Source organism: Lipotes vexillifer, unplaced genomic scaffold (assembly GCF_000442215.2).
Source record: "Lipotes vexillifer unplaced genomic scaffold, Lipotes_vexillifer_v1.1 scaffold215, whole genome shotgun sequence".
In the NCBI taxonomy this organism is placed as follows: domain Eukaryota; kingdom Metazoa; phylum Chordata; class Mammalia; order Artiodactyla; family Lipotidae; genus Lipotes; species Lipotes vexillifer.
The window spans coordinates 768,763-787,839 of NW_006776544.1; the positions used below are offsets into that span (position 1 = coordinate 768,763).

The window sequence follows — 19,077 nt, forward strand, 5'->3', positions numbered from 1 at the left end:
CCTTCTCCAGCTTAACATCACTTCCTCTATGCTCCCCTCCCTCCTCCACCACCACCTCTCATCCTAGCAAAGTGGCTACCTCCCCTTTCTTCATATCGTTTAACCATTATCAAACAATAATTTTGTTTTCGTGTTTGTCTCTCCCATTAGTCTATGAACCCTTCAAAGGGCAGGGAAACATGGATTTTTCACCTTGGTACCATCAAACGCTGCGTTGATTTAACATGTTTGTTAAATTAATATTCAGAATGTATCCTGAAGCCCTGCCATAACCTCACTCAAAGATTCAGGTACGCCTAGCACATATTGACCACCTGTGTTGTTTTTAGCACAACCCTGGGAAAGGGGTGGTACCATTCTTATTTATAGATGAGAAAACAAACTCTGTGTTTCTCAAATTTGTAGTGGGCATAAGAGTTATCTAGGGTGCTTGTTCAACAGGCAGATTCCCCAGCGCCACCCAGATGAAAACCTCAGCCAGGGACCCTGGAACTTGGCTATTTAGCAAGCGCTGCAGGTGATTCTGATGCACATGGTTGGAATGCACTTGGACAAACGCGGGTGTAAGTGATTGCTGCACTGCGAGTAAATAGTGGAGCCAGAGTTCAAACTCAGCCCTCCTAGTTCCAGATCTAGCCCATTGCTATATTTATCTTTGTTGTACTCTATCTCCTATGGCAAGGAAGTGGACTGAAACATGTTGGAAAGATTTTCAGCAAAAAGGGCTAAAGCAAAACGGCTTGTAGATTAACCCCAGGGCTGTTTATTTTTTGTTCCTCCAAGAGATCTTGCCAGACTTCCAACAGCATAGCAGCAGGGTTGCCAAATCATCTCTTATGCAACTTACCTCAGAAAAGCATTGACCACAGAGCTTTGGGAACTTTCAGAGTTTATGCTTCTAATTTGTTCTTTCTCCATTCCCCCCTCCACCACTGACCATGCCATTAACCTGAAGAGCATGCTCAGTACCTGAAATGCAATTAGTTGATTTGTTAAATATTAAGATTTATAGTTGAAAACCAGTACCTACAATATTTGGGACCTGACAGTAATATTAATGTGTCTGTTTCAAAACTAGGAAAAGAAATGTGAGGCTTAACAGGCAATTAGTGGAGGTGTTAAAGTAGCTGATATATGGTAGTATTTTTTGTGGCCCAATTATTCTTTTGGTGCTTTTTTAAAATATTAATTAATTTATTTATTTATTTATTTATTTTGGCTGCACTGGGTCTTAGTTGTGGCACACAGGACCTTCATTGTGGCATGCGGGATCTTTAGTTGCGGCATGTGGACTCTTAGTTGCGGCATGCAGGTTTCTTAGTTTCAGCACGTGGGCTTCTTAGTTTCAGCACGTGGGCTTCTTAGTTGTGGCATGCAGACTCAGTTGCAGCATGTGGACTCCTAGTTGCAGCATGCAGACTCAGTTGCGGCATGCAGGTTTCTTAGTTGCAGCATGCGGACTTCTACGTTGAGGAATGTGGGCTTCTTAGTTGTGGCATGCGGACTCTTAGTTGCGGCATGCGGGCTTCTTAGTTGTGGCGTGCGGACTCTTAGTTGTGGCATGCAGGCTTCTTAGTTGCAGCACGTGGGCTTCTTAGTTGCAGCATGTGGACTCTTAGTTGCAGCGTGTGGACTTCTCAGTTGTGGTATGTGGACTTCTCAGTTGCGGCATGCATGCAGGATCTAGTTCCCCGACCAGGGATCGAACCTGGGCCCCCTGCATTGCGAGCATGGAGTCTTACCCACTGGAACACCAGGGAAATCCCTGGTGTTCTTTATCTAAATGTTAGGTGAGGAAATGTGGAATGAATGTGATGATGTAATCCTAAAGACTAAGACTAATGGCCACAGTCAACCATTCACCCTAGACCTGAGTAATATGAGTTCACTGGTATCTCAGAAGCCCAAGAAACCAGGAGTGAGAAATTATGGACCTTAGTGTGGAAAGGCCCAAGAGAGCCTCTCTAGTACAGCTAGCCACTGCTCTTACTGACTGAGGAAGCACTCCAAGGTTCCCATGGTGGAGCCTGCTGGTTTTCCAGGACCCCTACATCTGACTTCAACCTATTCTCCTGGCTTACATTCAGCTAATAACCTTGAAGTGAGAAGCACTATCTCTGAGGTTCCTCAACTCACTCGTGCTAGCGCATCTTGAAATAACAAAGGAGGCCCCTGGCTGCAGCTTAGGGAAGTGGGAGGAGAGACCCTCACATGGCAGCTGAATGGTTTCTTTCTCAAACAGAAAAAAAAAGAAAGGGAAAGATAAAGGAAGTGGGGTTAAATCATGACTGAGTACATGCTCTGTGTCTCAGGTTCTGTGTTCTTTATACTGTAGTGACAGGATATAGCTCAGTGGCTAAAAGTGTGGGCACTGGATCCATACTGCCTGAATCTGAATTTCACCTCCAGCATCAACTCCACCTGTGACCCTGGGCAACTTCCTAACTTCTTTGTGTTCCATTTTCTTTATCTTTAAATTGGGTCTAATGATAAATCTTACCTATCTCATAGTGTTGTTATGTGGATTAGATTAAATAATAATATAAAGCCTTGAAACAGTGTTTGGCACATAATAAACATTTAATCAATATTAGGGATCAACATTATTATCATTAGCTTAGTACATGAAAGATAGGTATCATTATCTCTAACTGCAGGTGAATAAACGTGCTAAAGAGTTTTCAAAACTTGCCTAAAATCACACAGCTTGTAAAAGAGCCAAGACTTGATTTGAGATCTGTCTGGCCCCGAGGTCTGTACTCCTCCCACTATACCCTGTTCCCTTAATAAATGTAGGGTATATACTGTGAGTTCCTTGAAGAGATGTATGCCAAAACTTTTGGCCTTCTTCTTCCTCACTACACCACCACTGCAACTGCCATCTGGAGGGCTGGCTTGGTGCCCTGGCTTCTTACACACCTAGTTTAAAACCTTGAACATTCTTATAACTGCTCCAACATGGAGGTGGCTCTCTCCAAGACCCCTTAGCTTATAGACTAGAACAGTGAGTCTTCCAGCATGGGGGTTAGTTTGTGAAAGCACCCTCTAACCTGAGGTTCTCATCTGCATACCTTGAGGATCAAGCTCCTCTTTCCCATCCCCAACCCCACCACACTCACAGCTCCTGTGAGAATAATTACCTGCTATACGGGCTAGCATAAAAACCTTTCCCTTTCCCTTTTATTTTTTCTTTTCCCTCTCCTTCCCTCGCCCTCCCCAAGGAAGAATATATTATGGCATCCTGATCCCCTTGAGTGGCCCTTTGATTCATCCTTGGTAACACTCATAAGGTTCATCCTTGGTAACACTCATAATGAGATAAAGCCCTCGCTTGCCTGATAGCGTCATCTCTCTCAAGCCTCCTGGGAGCCTTGTCCTAAAGCCCCCGTCAGTTCTCTCACCCTGCATAGCCATGATGCAAGCGGTGGCGTCACTGCTGGTGACGTCTGTGATCAGAGAGAGGTGCCCAGGGCTTCAGTGCCTTGCTCACAAACAATAATGGATTGTTAATTCTCAAAGAAAATGAAGAAGGATTCAAAATAACACCTACAACGCACAATATTACTTCCTGAGCAATAAATACCAAACAGAAGATAAACCCTTGAGCCCTAGGCTTAACATAGACCCAAAACATGAGTTATCCTGCTGTTTCCTTTCCCTTAGCCAGAGAACAGAAAATACAATGTTACTGAGTTCTAGGACACCCCATCCTGGCCTTGTGCCATAATCTTCCACAATATATACTTCTTGTATGTCTACTGTATGCAAGGTCCTGTGTGATATGCTGGAGATGGGGTTTTCTACTGTGTTCCACACAAGCGTTTTCTACACTTCTCTCTTTTCCTCTGTCATGGTATTCCTAGTGCTATTTCCAGGACCACTCTCAAAGCAGTACCCCATCAGCCTTCCACAGCACCTGGATTCCTCACCATAAGGATAATTTCTTTGGCGTGAAGCATAAAATTAACTTTGCTAAAAATGTTAATAGATTCCTGGTTGAGGATGGGAGGGGTGTGATCAGATTAGTCTTAGCACAGTGGCGTAAGGGTGTAGGGCATAAGCTGCAGAAGTTGGGATTGGCTGCACATGTGGTAGACAGGAAGGAAGTGTAAAGAAACCAGGAGTATAAGGCACCCTCCAGTAAGAACATATGAAAATTGCTACAATAGAGCTGGGTTTGTTAAACTTGGCACTATTGGCATTTGGGGTCAGATAATTGTTTGGGGGTGGGGGGTTGTCCTGTACGTTGTAGAATGTTTAGCAGTATCCCTGAACTCTACCCACTAGATGTCAGTAGTACTTCCTCACTACCAGTTGTGACAACCAAAGGTGTTTTCAAATATTACCAAATGTCCCTGGGAGGGAAGGTAAACTCAGCCCCCATTAAGAACCACTACAATACAGGACATGGGGAGCACCCATCTGTAATGATGAGCTCTATAGCCCTCTCAGCTCAAATATTCTATAACCTTCTGACTCCTTTAGTTTTGTACAGGATAGTGGTTAAGAGCATGAACTGTGGAGCCAGATTGCCTGGGTTTGAATCCCAGCTCCACTGCAAGCTAATGTATGACCATGGACAGGTTGCTTAACCTCTCTGTTCCTGCTACCTCATCAGTAAAATGAGGATAATGAGAGGTCCTACTTCACAGGGTTATGAGTTTTTAATTAATGTACATAAAGTGTCTAGGAGAATGCCTGGCACATAATAGTGTTAACTATTATTAGTCTTGTTATAATTACTATCATTAATACTATCATTCACCATTTATCTAAGTCCTAGTACGTTCCAGAGTCCTGATGTCTCACCCAAGTTTGAACCACTATTTTCCTTCTGCAGAAATGACTAGAGAGCTAAATCCATGGTTCAGGACCACACAATGCCAAGAAATTTTAAATGGCTATGGGTCTATGAAATAGGCACTGCAGGTAAGCCCCACTTTGTACAGTTACTGAGTTCTTACAGAGTTCACTTATTTAAAAGCCAACTTATTGGCACATACTTTGAGCTAGTCACTGTAGAATACACAAAAGTAAATGAGGTTTATATCCCCTGCCCTCAAGGTGCTAACAAATATAGCTGCTACATGCACATTTATTTTAGTAAATTTAATAACCTTACATTCTCAAAGTAATTCCAATCATTGCCTTCTTACCTATAAAGAATTTTTCTGTGATGAAAATTATCTCCCCATCTCCAGACTTATCTTTCTTAAAGTTAGTATTTCGGCAATCGTGATTCTCTTACATTATCAGCATGTTCAGATTATAATAACCCAAATTATCACCATGTTAACTTCATCTGTCTCTCTCTCCATTTAAAATATTCATAAGAAACTCACTAAAATATATTTTATCTTGATACAACAACAGAATAGTATCCCATTCTAAATAGCTTGGCATCTGCTTCTGGGAAGAACAATGTCTGTGCAAGACTCCCTTATATATATACTCATAGATTTCCTTATTCATTTGTTTTAAATTGTTTGCTGAACATCTTCTCTATGTCAGACACAGTTTGTATACACTAGGAATAACAAGGAGGAGTAAGAGACTTCAAAGTCTAGGAGGAGAGACAGCCACAGAAAAAGGTGACAAAAATATAATGTAGTACCTGCAATAGTAATGTTTTTTTTCTGTTTTGTTTTGTTTTCTTTTTTAAACATCTTTATTGGAGTATAATTGCTTTACAATGGTGTGTTAGCTTCTGCTGTATAACAAAGTGAATCACCTATACTTGTACATACATCCCCATATCTCCTCCCTCTTGCAGCTCCCTCCCATCCTCCATATCCCACCGCTCTCGGTGGTCACAAAGCACCGAGCTGATCTCCCAGTGCTATGCGGCTGCTTCCCACTAGCTATCTATTTTACATTTAGTAGTGTATATATATCCATGTCACTCTATCACTTCATCCCAGCTTACTCTTCCCCCTCCCCAAGTCCTCAAGTCCATTCTCTATGTCTTCATCTTTATTCCTGTCCTGCCCCTAGTTTCTTCAGAACCTTTTCTTATTTTAGATTCCATATATGTGTGTTAGCATATGGTATTTGTTTTCCTCTTTCTGACTTACTTCACTCTGTATGACAGTCTCTAGGTCCATCCAGCTCATTACAAATAACTCAATTTCGTTTCTTTTTAGGGCTGAGTAATATTCCGTTGTATATATGTGCCACATCTTCTTTATTCATTCATCCGATGATGGACACTTAGTTTGCTTCCATGTCCTGGCTATTGTAAATAGAGCTGCAATGAACATTGTGGTACATGACTCTTTTTGAGTTATGGTTTTCTCAGGGTATATGCCCAGTACTGGGATTGCTGGGTCATATGGTAGTTCTATTTTTAGAGTTTTGAGGAACCTCCATACTGTTCTCCATAGTGGCTGAACCAATTCACATTCCCACCAGCAGTGCAAGAGTGTTCCCTTTTCTCCACACCCTCTCCAGCATTGTTTCTAGATTTTTTGATGATGGCCATTCTGACCGGTGTGAGGTGATATCTCATTGAAGTTTTCATTTGCATTTCTCTAATGATTAATGATGTTGAGCATTCTTTCATGTGTTTGTTGACAATCTGTATATCTTCTTTGGGGAAATGTCTGTTTAGGTCTTCTGCCCATTTTTGGATTGGGTTGTTTGTTTTTGTGACATTAAGCTGCATGAGCTGCTTGTAAATTTTGGAGATTAATCCTTTGTCAGTTGCTTCATTTGCAAATACTTTCTCCCATTCTGAGAGTTGTCTTTTCATCTTGTTTATGGTTTCCTTTGCTGTGCAAAGGCTTTGAAGTTTCATTAGGTCCCATTTCTTTATTTTTGTTTTTATTTCCATTTCTCTAGGAGGTGGGTCAAAAAGCATCTTGCTGTGATTTATGTCATAGTGTTCAGCCTATGTTTTCCTCTAAGAGTTTATAGTGTCTGGCCATACATTTAGGGGCATTTTGAGTTTATTTTTGTGTATAGTGTTAGGGAGTGTTCTAATTTCACTCTTTTACATATAGCTGTCCAGTTTTCCCAGCACCACTTATTGAAGAGGCTGTCTTTTCTCCATTGTATATCCTTGCCTCCTTTGTCATAGATTAGTTGATCATAGGTGCCTGGGTTTATCCCTGGGCTTTCTATCTTGTTCCATTGATCTATATTTCTGTTTTTGTGCCAATACCATACTGTCTTGATTACTGTAGCTTTGTAGTATAGTCTAAAGGCAGGGAGCCTGATTCCTCCAGCTGTGTTTTTCGTTCTCAAGATTCCTCTGGCTATTCAGGGTCTTTTGTATTTCCATACAAATTGTGAAATTTTTCATTCTAGTTCTGTGAAAAATGCCAGTGGTAGTTTGATAGGGATTGCGTTGAATCTGTAGATTGCTTTGGGTAGTAGAGTCATTTTCACAATGTTGATTCTTCCATTCCAGGAACATGGTATATCTCTCCATCTGTTTGTATCATCTCTAATTTCTTTCATCAGTGTCTTAAAGTTTTCTGCATACAGGTCTTTTGTCTCCCTAGGTAGGTTTATTCCTAGGTATTTTATTCTTTTTGTTGCAACGGTAAATGGGAGTGTTTCCTTAATTTCTCTTTCACATTTTTCATCCTTAGTGTATAGGAATGCCAGAGATTTCTGTGCATTAATTTTGCATCCTGCTACTTTACCAAATTCATTGATTAGCTCTAATAGTTTTCTGGTAGCATCCTTAGGATTCTCTATGTATAGTATCATGTCACCTGCAAACAGTGACAGCTTTACTTCTTCTTTTCCGATTTGGATTCCTTTTAGTTCTTTTTCTTCTCTGATTGCTGTGGCTAAAACTTCCAAAACTATGTTGAATAATAGTGGTGAGAGTGGACAGTCTTGTCTTTCTCCTGATCTTAGAGGAAATGGTTTTAGTTTTTCACTAATGAGAACGATGTTGGCTGTGGGTTTGTCATATATGGCCTTTATTATGTTGAGGTAAGTTCCCACTATGCCTACTCCTGGAGGGTTTTTATCATAAATGGGTGTTGAATTTTGTCAAAAGCTTTTTCTTCATCTATTTAGATGATCATATGGTTTTTGTCCTTCAAGTTGTTAATATGGTGTATCACACTGACTGATTTGTGTATATTGAACAATCCCTGCATTCCTGGGATAAACCCCACTTGATCGTGGTGTATGATCCTTTTAATGTGCTGTTGGATTCTGTTTGCTAGTATTTTGTTGAGGATTTTTGCATCTATGTTCATCAGTGATATTGGCCGGTAGTTTTCTTTCTTTGTGACATCTTTGGTTTTGGTATCAGGGTGATGGTGGCCTTGTAGAATGAGTTTGGGAGTGTTCCTCACTCTGGTATATTTTGGGAGAGTTTGAGTAGGATAGGTGTTAGCTCTTCTCGAAATAATTGATAGAGTTCACCTGTGAAGCCATCTGGTCCCGGGCTTTTGTTTGTTGGAAGATTTTTAATCACAGTTTCAATTTCAGTGCTTGTGATTGGTCTGTTCATATTTTCTATTTCTTCCTGGTTCAGTCTTGGCAGGTTGTGCATTTCTAAGAATTTGTCCATTTCTTCCAGGTTGTCCATTTTGTTGGCATAGAGTTGCTTGTAGTAATCTCTCATGATCCTTTATATTTCTGCAGTGTCAGTTGTTACTTCTCCTTTCTCCTTTCTAATTCTATTGATTTCAGTCTTTTCCCTTTTTTTGTTGATGAGTCTGGCTAATGGTTTATCAATTTTGTTTATCTTCTCAGAGAACCAGCTTTTATTTTTATTGATCTTTGCTATTGTTTCCTTCTTTTCTTTTTCATTTATTTCTGATCTGATCTTTATGATTTCTTTCCTTCTGCTAACTTTGGGGGTTTTTTGTTCTTCTTTCTCTAATTGCTTTAGATGTAAGGTTAGGTTGTTTATTTGAGATATTTCTTGTTTCTTGAGGTAGGATTTTATTGCTATAAAATTCCCTGTTAGAATTCCTTTTGCTGCATCCCGTAGGTTTTGGGTCATCATGGTTTCATTGCCATTTGTTTCTAGGTATTTTTTTACTTCCTCTTTGATTCTTCAGTGATCTCTTTGTTATTTAGTACTGTATTGTTTAGCCTCCATGTGTTTGTATTTTTTACAGATTTTTTCCTGTAATTGTTATCTAGTCTCACAGCGTTGCGTTTGGAAAAGATACTTGATATGATTTCAATTTTCTTAAATTTTCCAAGGGTTGATTTGTGACCCAAGATATTGTCTATCCTGGAGAATGTGCCATGAGCACTTGCGAAGAAAGTGTATTCTGTTGTTTTTGGATGGAATGTCCTATAAATATCAATTAAGTCCCTCTTGTTTAATGTATCATTTAAAACTTGTGTTTCCTCATTTATTTTCATTTTGGATGATCTGTCCATTGGTGAAAGTGGGGTGTTAAAGTCCCCTGCTATGATTGTGTTACTGTTGATTTCCCCTTTTATGGCTGTTAGCATTAGCCTTATGTATTGAGGTGCTTCTATGTTGGGTACATAAATATTTACAATTGTTATATCTTCTTCTTGGATTGATCCCTTGATCATTATGTAGTGTCCTTCTTTGTCTCTTGTAATAGTCTTTATTTTAAGGTCTGTTTTGTCTGATATGAGAAGTGCTACTCCAGCTTTCTTTTGATTTCCATTTGCATGGAATATTTTTTTCCATCCCCTCACTGTCTGTATGTGTCCCTAGGTCTGAAGTGTGTCTCTTGTAAACAGGATAGTAATGAGCTAATGGAACACTGTAAATAAAGGGGATCTTTGGGAGGGAGTTTAGTGTGATGCATACGACTGTGGGCATTGGCGTCAGAGCTGTCTGGGTTTGTATTCCTGTTCTACCTCTTATTAGCTGTGTGATATTGAGCTGATTACTTAAACTCTCTGTGCCTCAGTTTCATTATTTGTATAATGTAGTGCAATAATTCATATATATGCTGTGTCTGTCTGTAGATTTTGAGCCCTTCATGGCCAGGACTACTTCTTCATCATCATCTTAACTATTACCATGTTATTTTTCACACTTACCAAATGCTCAATATGACCCAGAGCCCATGCTAAATTTTTTTTTTTTTTTTTGGTACGCGGGCCTCTCACTGTTGTGGCCTCTCCCGTTGCGGAGCACAGGCTCCGGCTCAGTGGCCATGGCTCACGGGCCTAGCCGCTCCGCGGCACGTGGGATCTTCCCGGACCGGGGCACGAACCCCTGTCCCCTGCATCGGCAGGCAGACTCCCAACCACTGCGCCACCAGGGAAGCCCCATGCTAAATTCTTTACCCACATTATCTAATTTAATCTTCAACAAACTTTTAAGGTAGATACTATCATTTTCCTAATTTTTTAGCTTCACATTTTTCTCATCAAACCCAGTTCTTCATTCAAGCACTTATCATAATGTGTAATTATTTTATATTCATTTATATTTTAATATCTCCCTCCTGCACTATGTTGTTAGCTTCATGTGACCGAGGATGAGGCCAGTTTGACTCACAACAGTGTTGTCTTCAATATCTAGAATGATGCATGACACATAGAAAATGTTCAATGAACTTACACTAAATATGAAAGGAAGGCTGGAAGGCAGGCTGGCAAATAGAAGAGAAAAGAAAAAAGCAAAATAATGATCACATTACAGTTACTAAGTAGTAGAGCTGGACTGTGGTACAGAGCCATCTGACTCCCAAACCCATGCTCTTGATCACTAGGCAAGATTACTTCCTACTATTGAGAGACTTTCAATAGATGTTTGTTGACAAAATCCTCTACTCAACTCTGTACAATACTGTGTAATAAAGTTATAGCAAGCATAAAAACCAGTGGATGTAAAACTGAACAAAAGAAAGAAAAATTATAGGGGAGTAAACTGTCAGAGAAGAAGAGTTTATGTCTTAATAAAATATATTTGGCAAGATGGCACCAACATATTGAACTTGTTTCAAAGGAAATAAGGGAAACATTTGAAATAATTAACTCCACTACAGGATGAGGTGTATCACAGAATGTGTGTGTGTGTGTGTGTATTGTCTTCAAGATCAAATAACTTTGACAGTAATTGACTACTTAATCAGTGAAGCATAAACAGTGTAAAAATAAACAGATGGCAGTAGTGATTTGATAGTTATGGGGTGATACCAGCTTAAAGTGGATTTCACTTTCCAGTGTTTTATTTTTTTGGTGCTAATGAACTCTTGTTCCAAAGTGCCATATCTTCAATCAGTTTACCTAGAGGGCACTCATTTACAACCACTCTACAACTTGATGTCTTGAGGAGTTGCCACACAAGCAGAACAATAGAACCAGCGTAGCAGGACATGATCCAGACTTGGGTGAGGTATTTTGAATACCATTTGACAACCACTGGCACTTACCTTCTGAATATTCTTGGCTGCTGCCAGTGAGTATAGGACTCATGGGAAAATGAACAATTTCTTCCTTTAGTGACGTAGGACTACTTTTATAAAACACCTAAAGAAATTGTTAGATGTGCATTTTTAGTCTGAAAAGTGAATCAGGACTTAACTTTTCCACCATTAAGTGATAATTCGTAACAGATGTTTAGCACAGCATGTTTTGTTAGTACAGACCTTAAATCCAGATTGCTGCCAGAGATGATCATCTGGGATTTCTCTTTGAAAGTAAAAATTTACAAGCTTGCTTATATATATGACTGTGCCTATATGGGGAAAAGATTATAGCTAATAAAATCAAACTGAATTATTAGTTGGGTGCATCTATCCCTGGTTATAACTCTAAATAAATTTCTACATATAAATTCAGTTGTCCTGGAGAGTGAATCAGTTTAGCAATTATACCATCCCCTTTAAGATGGCATCCCAATTTATCGTTCTGAAAAGGTATACAAATAATAAATGAGTGTCACTGCATAGATTGCTTATTGTGCCCCAAATCAATGTAAGTTGATTTTCTTTATTCATTCATTCAAATATTTCTTGAATACCTACTTCATACCAGACACTAAACTAAGAAATGGGGAAACAAAGATGCCTAAAACCCAGTGCCTGACCTAAAGGAGCATGTAGGCTAGCAGAAGAGAGACATGTATCCAATAACTATAATTCAAGGCAGTCAGTGGTAAATGTTCAGTTGTTCTTGCCTCCTGGAATGCTCCTCAACCCTAATCCTCCATTCACCACCTAGAGGAAAATCCTATCCCTCCTTAAAGATTCACTTCAAATGATTCTTTGCCAGTGAAGGCTTCCCTGACTATTCCTCATCTCCTCCACCTCTCAACCCCAAACACATATGTCCAAACCCATTACAGAGATTTCATTACTCCTTCTCTGTTCCCATAGCACTTCCCTCATAGTTTTTTTTACAGTACTTATTATAATGATTTGTATTTAGTTGTTTATATGTCATGCCTCTCATTGTATTGTGAGTTCTTCCAGAACAGTAAATGAATTTTGTTCATCTCTATATTCCTAGTCACTAGCACAGAACGTGGCATATACTAAGACTCAATAAAAGTTTGGTTTGGGGAGAAGTGAGAGAATAAACAAAGATGAAAATCAAATTCTACATAAAATATTATGAGAACACACAGGAAGGAGTAATTAATTCCAGTGAGGTAGCTTCACAGACAAGGTGGCATTTGAGATGACCCTTGAAAAATGAGTAGGACTTGACAGGTGGAGATGGGTGTTGGGGGAAGGGAGGGTGATGAGAAGGGCATTTAAAGCAGAACTCCTTAAGGATTTAAGAACCGAGTTCATTGTAGCGAAATAATGCTGTTAATTAGCATGTTCCTTATCTGTTCATTGTAAACAAGCCTAATAGGAACTCTACTTGCTAACATTTTAACAAGCACTGTGAATTAATATATAGTTTGAAAATAGTGATACTATGTTGTCCTTTAAAAAAACTGATAATTTAGATCATTCTCTCCCCCATCCCCACCAAATTAGTCCAGAGTTTGGCTAGGTACATTGTAAATTCTTAATCTTTGATCTCAAAATTCTTTATTGAGAATAATTCCTAATTCTCATATATTTCCCATGCCTGCAGAGCCAGTGAGTAGCCAGGCTGTTGCAAAAAATTATTTTTTAGCATTGGGGACCAGTCCTTCTAAACCTGTTTCCTCTAAGAGTCATTCTCCAGCCAGCAGAGAAAATCAAAGTGCATACTCAGTAACATCCTAAAGGTCCCTTCCAGCTATAACATTCTCTAAAACTTGTCTCCCTAGTTGGGGATTGGGAGTCAAGATGAACCTAATAATCATTATATAAACTCTTGACCCAAAGGATATTTGATGCCCCATGTTTGTTTTCTTGATAATATTTACAAGAGGCTATTTCTAGCCTTCTTGCATGCGTTCTCAGAGACCACTGAAAACTGAGTGTGAGGACTAGAGCTCCTACAGACGGAGAAATCACCAGTTCTGAAATGTGACTTCTGACTGCGGTAACAAATGCTTAGGGCCATCAATCACTTTGTGTGTGTGGTGCGGGGGGTTGGTTTATGGAGGGGAAGCATAGGCAATTTCGCAGTATAGGAGAATAATAAAAACTAATATTTCAGAAATAATGTTTTTGGCCATTTGCATTTTCTTGTAATGACCAATCAGTGACCAAAATAGCACTTGTATAAATAACCCAGCCAAGGATCATCCTTCATATTGCCAGGTTGGAAGGATGTGATGGACGGATGTTAGCAAGCTACTATTAGAATAGAGTTGCCTTTGGGGGGTGTAATTGGCAGGAGTGCATACTGGGAGGTAGGAGGAAAGCAATGGGAAGGTTTTTTTTAATGGCTATCAGTAGTCAGAGGGAAATTTACCAAAATAAAAGACTTTTTGTGCTCAGATGACTTACGACTATATCTCTCCCAACTGTGCAATATATACATGCACATGCATTGTATAACCTGCTTCAACGTCTGTGCTTATGGCATCCCTGCTCTGGAATGTCTTACCCCCTCTTCTTTACCTATTTAATAACTACCCATAATTCAAGACATACACTATAGAAATCTGGCCCATTCTTTCAAATCCTGTCTTCTCCACAAAGCCTCATTCCTTAAACTTCAATAACATTCCTAGTCTATACTCTTTGAGTCTTTCATTGTTTCCTAATTGTTTATTTGGAGATACTAAAGCATGGTGCCTAAAAGTACACATCCTGTGTGACCTTGGACTATACATGTAACCCTTCAAAGCCTCTCATCTATTAATTGGAGATATAAAGAGCCCCTATCTCATAGGGTTGTTTTGAAAGTTAAATGAAAATAATGCATGCCAAGAGCTTTACCTAGCATGTGGCAAATGTTCAATAGTTAGTGGTAGTAATGGACGGAGGTGGTGAGAGTAGTGATAATAATAATCATCATCACCATCATCATCGGTCTCTTCAGTTAGATTGTATAACCTTTGAAGGCAGGGACTATGTCTCCTATCTGCTTGTACTCTGCTATCCTAACCCCCCAAATACTCAATTGGTTAAATTGATGTTTGTTGATCATGTGTCCAACTCAATAGTACTGCCTCAAAGATGTGAAATTCCATCAGGAATATAATTTTTCCTTTTCATTGCTACTATGGAAACCCTTGGATGTTTTTTCTTGGTTTGCATGCATGAGTAGTTTGGATGAAAGCTGCTGAAGTAATCATATGCAACTAGACTATGAGAAGAATGGGAAACATCTTAATCATTCCAAGCTCCTGTGGTGTGTACACTTGAAAAAAAAAAAACTTGGAAAACTATAAAATTCTGATGAAAAAAAAGCCAAAGAAGAACTAAATAAATAGATATTTCATGTTCACGGATAGGAAGACTCAATATTGTCAAGATGTCAATTTTTCCCAACTTGATTCAATCAAAGTCCAAGCAAGTTATTTTGTGGATATGTATAAAAAAAAAAAACTGATTCTAAACTTTACGGAGAGGCAAAAGACCCAGAATAGCCAACACAATACTGAAGGAGAAGAACAAAGTTGGAAGGCTGATGCCTCCCAACTTGAAGACTGACTGTGAAGCTATAGTAATCAAGACAGTGTGGTACTGGTGAAAGAACAGACAAATAGATCAATGGAACAGAAGAGAGAGCCCATAAATAGACCCACATAAATAGTGTCAACAGATCTTTGACAAAGGAGCAAAGGCAATACAATGGAGCAAAGATAGTCTCTTCAACAAATGTGCTGGAACAACTGGACAACCACATGCAAAAAAATGAATCTAGACACAGATTTTATACCCATCAAAAATTTAGCTCAGGTCTTCCCTGGTGGCACAGTGGTTGAGAGTCCGCCTGCCGATGCAGGGGACACGGGTTCGTGCCCCGGTCCGGGAAGATCCCACATGCCGTGGAGCGGCTGGGCCCGTGAGCCATGGCCACTGAGCCCGCATCCGGAGCCTGTGCTCCGCAACGGGAGAGGCCACGGCAGTGAGAGGCCCGCGTACCACAAAAAAAAAAAAATTAGCTCAAAATGGATCGTAGACCTAAATGTGAAATACAAAACTATAAAACTCCTAAAGGGCTTCCCTGGTGGCGCAGTGCTTGAGAGTCCGCCTGCCGATGCAGGAGACGCGGGTTCGTGCCCCGTTTCGGGAAGATCCCACATGCCGCGGAGCGGCTGGGCCCGTGAGCCATGGCCACTGAGCCTGCGCGTCCGGAGCCTGTGCTCCGCAAATGGGAGAGGCCACAACAGTGACAGGCCCGCATAACGCAAGGAAAAAAAAAAAAAAAAAAACTCCTAAAAGACAACATAAGAGAAAACCTAGATGACTTTGGATATGGCAATAACTTTTTAAATATAACACCAAAGTTATGATCCATGAAAGAAATTATTGGTAAACTAGACTTCATTAAAATTAAAAAACTTTGTGAAAGACAATGTCAAGAGAATGAGAAGACAAGCCATAGACTTGAAGAAAATATTTACAAAATACACATCTGATAAAGGACTGTTATCTAAAATACACAGAGAACTCTTAAAACTCAACAATAGTAAAACAAACAACCTGATTGAAAAATGGGCCAGTGACTAATAGACACCTCACCAAAGAAGATATATGGATGGTAAATAAACATATGAGAAGATGCTCCACATCATATGTCATCAGGGCAATGCAAATTAAAACAACAATGAAATACGACTACAAACCTATTAGAATGACCAAAATCCAGAACACTGACAACACTAAATACTGGTGAGGATGTGGATCAACAGGAGCTCTCATTTACTGGAGGTGGGAATGCAAACTGGTACAGCCACTTTGGAAGACAGGTTGACGGCTTCTTACAAAACTAAATATGCTCTTACCATACCATCCAGTGATTGCAGTCCTTGGTATTTACCCAGAGGAACTGAAAACTTATGTTCACACAAAACGTGCACAGAAATGTTTATAGCAGTTTTATTCATAATTGCCAAAATTTTGAAGTAACCACAATGTCCTTCAGTACGTGAAAAGATAAAGTGTGGTATATCCAGACAATGGAGTATTATTCAGCAAAAAAAAAAAAAAAAAAAAAGGAATGAGCTATGGAGCCATGAAAAGACATGGTGGAAACTTAAATGTATATGACTAAGTGAAAAAAGCCGAACTGAAAAGGCTGCATACTGTATGATTTCAACTATATGACATTCTAGAAAAGGCAAAACTATGGAGACAGTAAAAGATCAGTGGTTGCTGGGGTTGGGGGAGGGGAGAAGGATGAATAAGTAGAGCACAAAGGAATTTTAGGGCAGTGAAAATACTCTGTATGATACTACAATGATGGATACATGTCACTATACATTTTTCAAAACTTGTAGAATGTAAAACACCAAAGTGAAACCTAATGTAAACTGTGGCTTTTCGATGATTATGATGCATCAGTGTAGGTTCATCAATTGTAACAAATAAACCACTCTGGTGAGAGATGTTGATAATAGGGGAGGCTATGCATGTGGGGGGTGGGTGTGTATGTGAAATCTCTGTACTTTCCCCTCAATTTTGCTGTGAACCTAGAACTACTCTAAAAAATAGTTTTCATTGACTTTAAAACAAGGAGGAAGGAAGGAAGGAAGGAAGGAAGGGATGGAGGGAGGGAGGAAGGAAAGAAAGAAAGGGGGGGGGTAGTGGGGTGAGAGAGAGAGGGAGAGAGAGAAAGAAAGAAACACTAAAATGCCATCTGGTCAAGGGCTTTCAAATTCTATAACTTCCTGCCAGTTCGAGCTGTATTGTTTTAACCCTTGTAAAGAGCTGAAATTAAGGCTGTGTCCACCACTTGTCCATCAGTCCATTTCTGTAAAGAGTTGCCAGAGTTTGCATCGATAAGTGAACTAGATACTGAAACCTTAATACAACAAATTATTTTGCTTGTCATTTCTTCTTAGCTGATAATAGTAGAACTCTGAATGTGGATTCCACTGCAATGACACTACCTATGTCTGATCCAACTGCATGGGCCACAGCAATGAATAATCTTGGAATGGCACCGCTGGGAATTGCCGGACAACCAATTTTACCTGGTATGCTATTTTTAATCACCTCACAAGTGTTTCTTTTTACTGACCATATGGACATAAATATAACAATATGACACAACTTATTTTGAAGTTGACATTTATCAGATTCTGCCTAGAGTGTGCATTTTTGTAATATGAGCTTTATAGGCTGGGTGGCCTGTAGTTACTAGTACAGTCCCTATTGCACTATGGGCAAGCTGGGGGTATATCTAATGCAGGATATGGTCACTGAATATTTAACTCATTGCAATAAAAGTACAGCAGGATTTGGCAAAGAATTACAAAGTTTGTCTAATTTTATACATTTCTTAGAGGAAGCAAATAAACATGGAGCTAGAATGAGAACTGACTTAGATATCCCAAAAATCTTAGGTTCCTAGAGGGAAGGACAGGAGAAAGCGGGGAACATCCCAAAGACTATTGTTAACATTGAATAACTGTTCATATTTTTTAGAACAAAGTAACCTGTAAGAGAATGGGCATGGTATACTAACTCCACCTCCACTAAAGATAAAATCGGAAGAAAAATGCCATGTCATCTGAAGGGCTTAGTTTAGACACAGAAAAGCTTCCTGGACTATCAGAGCCATTAACCATAAAAATAGGTTTGTGAATGTGCCTTGGGCAACTCAAATTTTTTATCGCTCTGCATATGACCTTAAATGACCATGAAAGTTCTGTGAGTATTGATTTGGGGGGTTACAAAGAAATTTTAGCAAATAGGCAAATTTGCAAATATAAAATCATGAATAATGATATAAATGTTATAAAATTATTATAAATTTGATCAAAAAATGGGTTTATGAAGACATTAGGGAATTGCCATATCAGGAAGCCTGGGGTGCTTTTTAAACATCCTAAACATTAATCTCCCAGATTCACTTGTTATCCTACTTAAAAGCATGACAGAACCAATACAATCTAGGCCAATCTAGGACCTTGCTACTCAAGTGTGGTCTGCATAACCTGGGAGCTGTTAAGAATCCCAGAATATGAGGCCACAGCCCAGACCTGCTGAATCAAAGCTGCATTTTAACATGATCCCCATGTGATTCATAAGCACATTAAAGTTGAGAAACAGATCTAGAGTGATGCCACTTAGGTTTGTTGTGAGAATTAAATTGTGCTTAGTACAATTCCTGGCACATAGTTAGTGCTCAAAAATGTTGGCTATTAAAATACTTTAAAAATCATTATTAATATATTTCTCATAAACATTTCCAAAGGGGGTAATTTTTTTTATTTCATTTTTCTTCATTATTTTATTATAATAAAATTTAAATTAAAATCTTATATATTATTTTATAGCTTTATATAGAGTGGTCCTGAATCACAATCACTCTAGACTATCTCTTATAGTCTAGAGTGACTAGATTATCTGATTTGGCTTAAATATTACCAATTTATGGAAAACTGAACCGTATGGGTATATGTCCCAAAAAAAATCTTGAGGCCAGACCTACTCTGATACTAAGAGGACTAAATGTTAGCTCAGATTATTTGTAAATTACCACATTTAAACATAACTCTATGCTCACAAAGTAATCTTCAGTGCTTTGCCACCCATCTATGATGTGGAACAAAAAAAGGCCTAACATTGAGAGTAAAAAATCATCCAGGCCATCGTT

At 39.2% G+C, this 19,077-nt stretch overlaps 1 protein-coding gene across 1 annotated transcript in view; it reads left to right on the forward strand.

The window, feature by feature from the left end:
* The window catches only part of ENOX2 (ecto-NOX disulfide-thiol exchanger 2), a 168,260-nt gene that overhangs the window by 79,163 nt on the left and 70,020 nt on the right, over window positions 1–19,077 (forward strand). Inside the window, 1 exon segment of the mRNA XM_007450461.1 lies at window positions 17,318–17,452. Coding sequence (XP_007450523.1) covers window positions 17,356–17,452 — 97 coding nt within the window. The 5' untranslated portion in view covers window positions 17,318–17,355.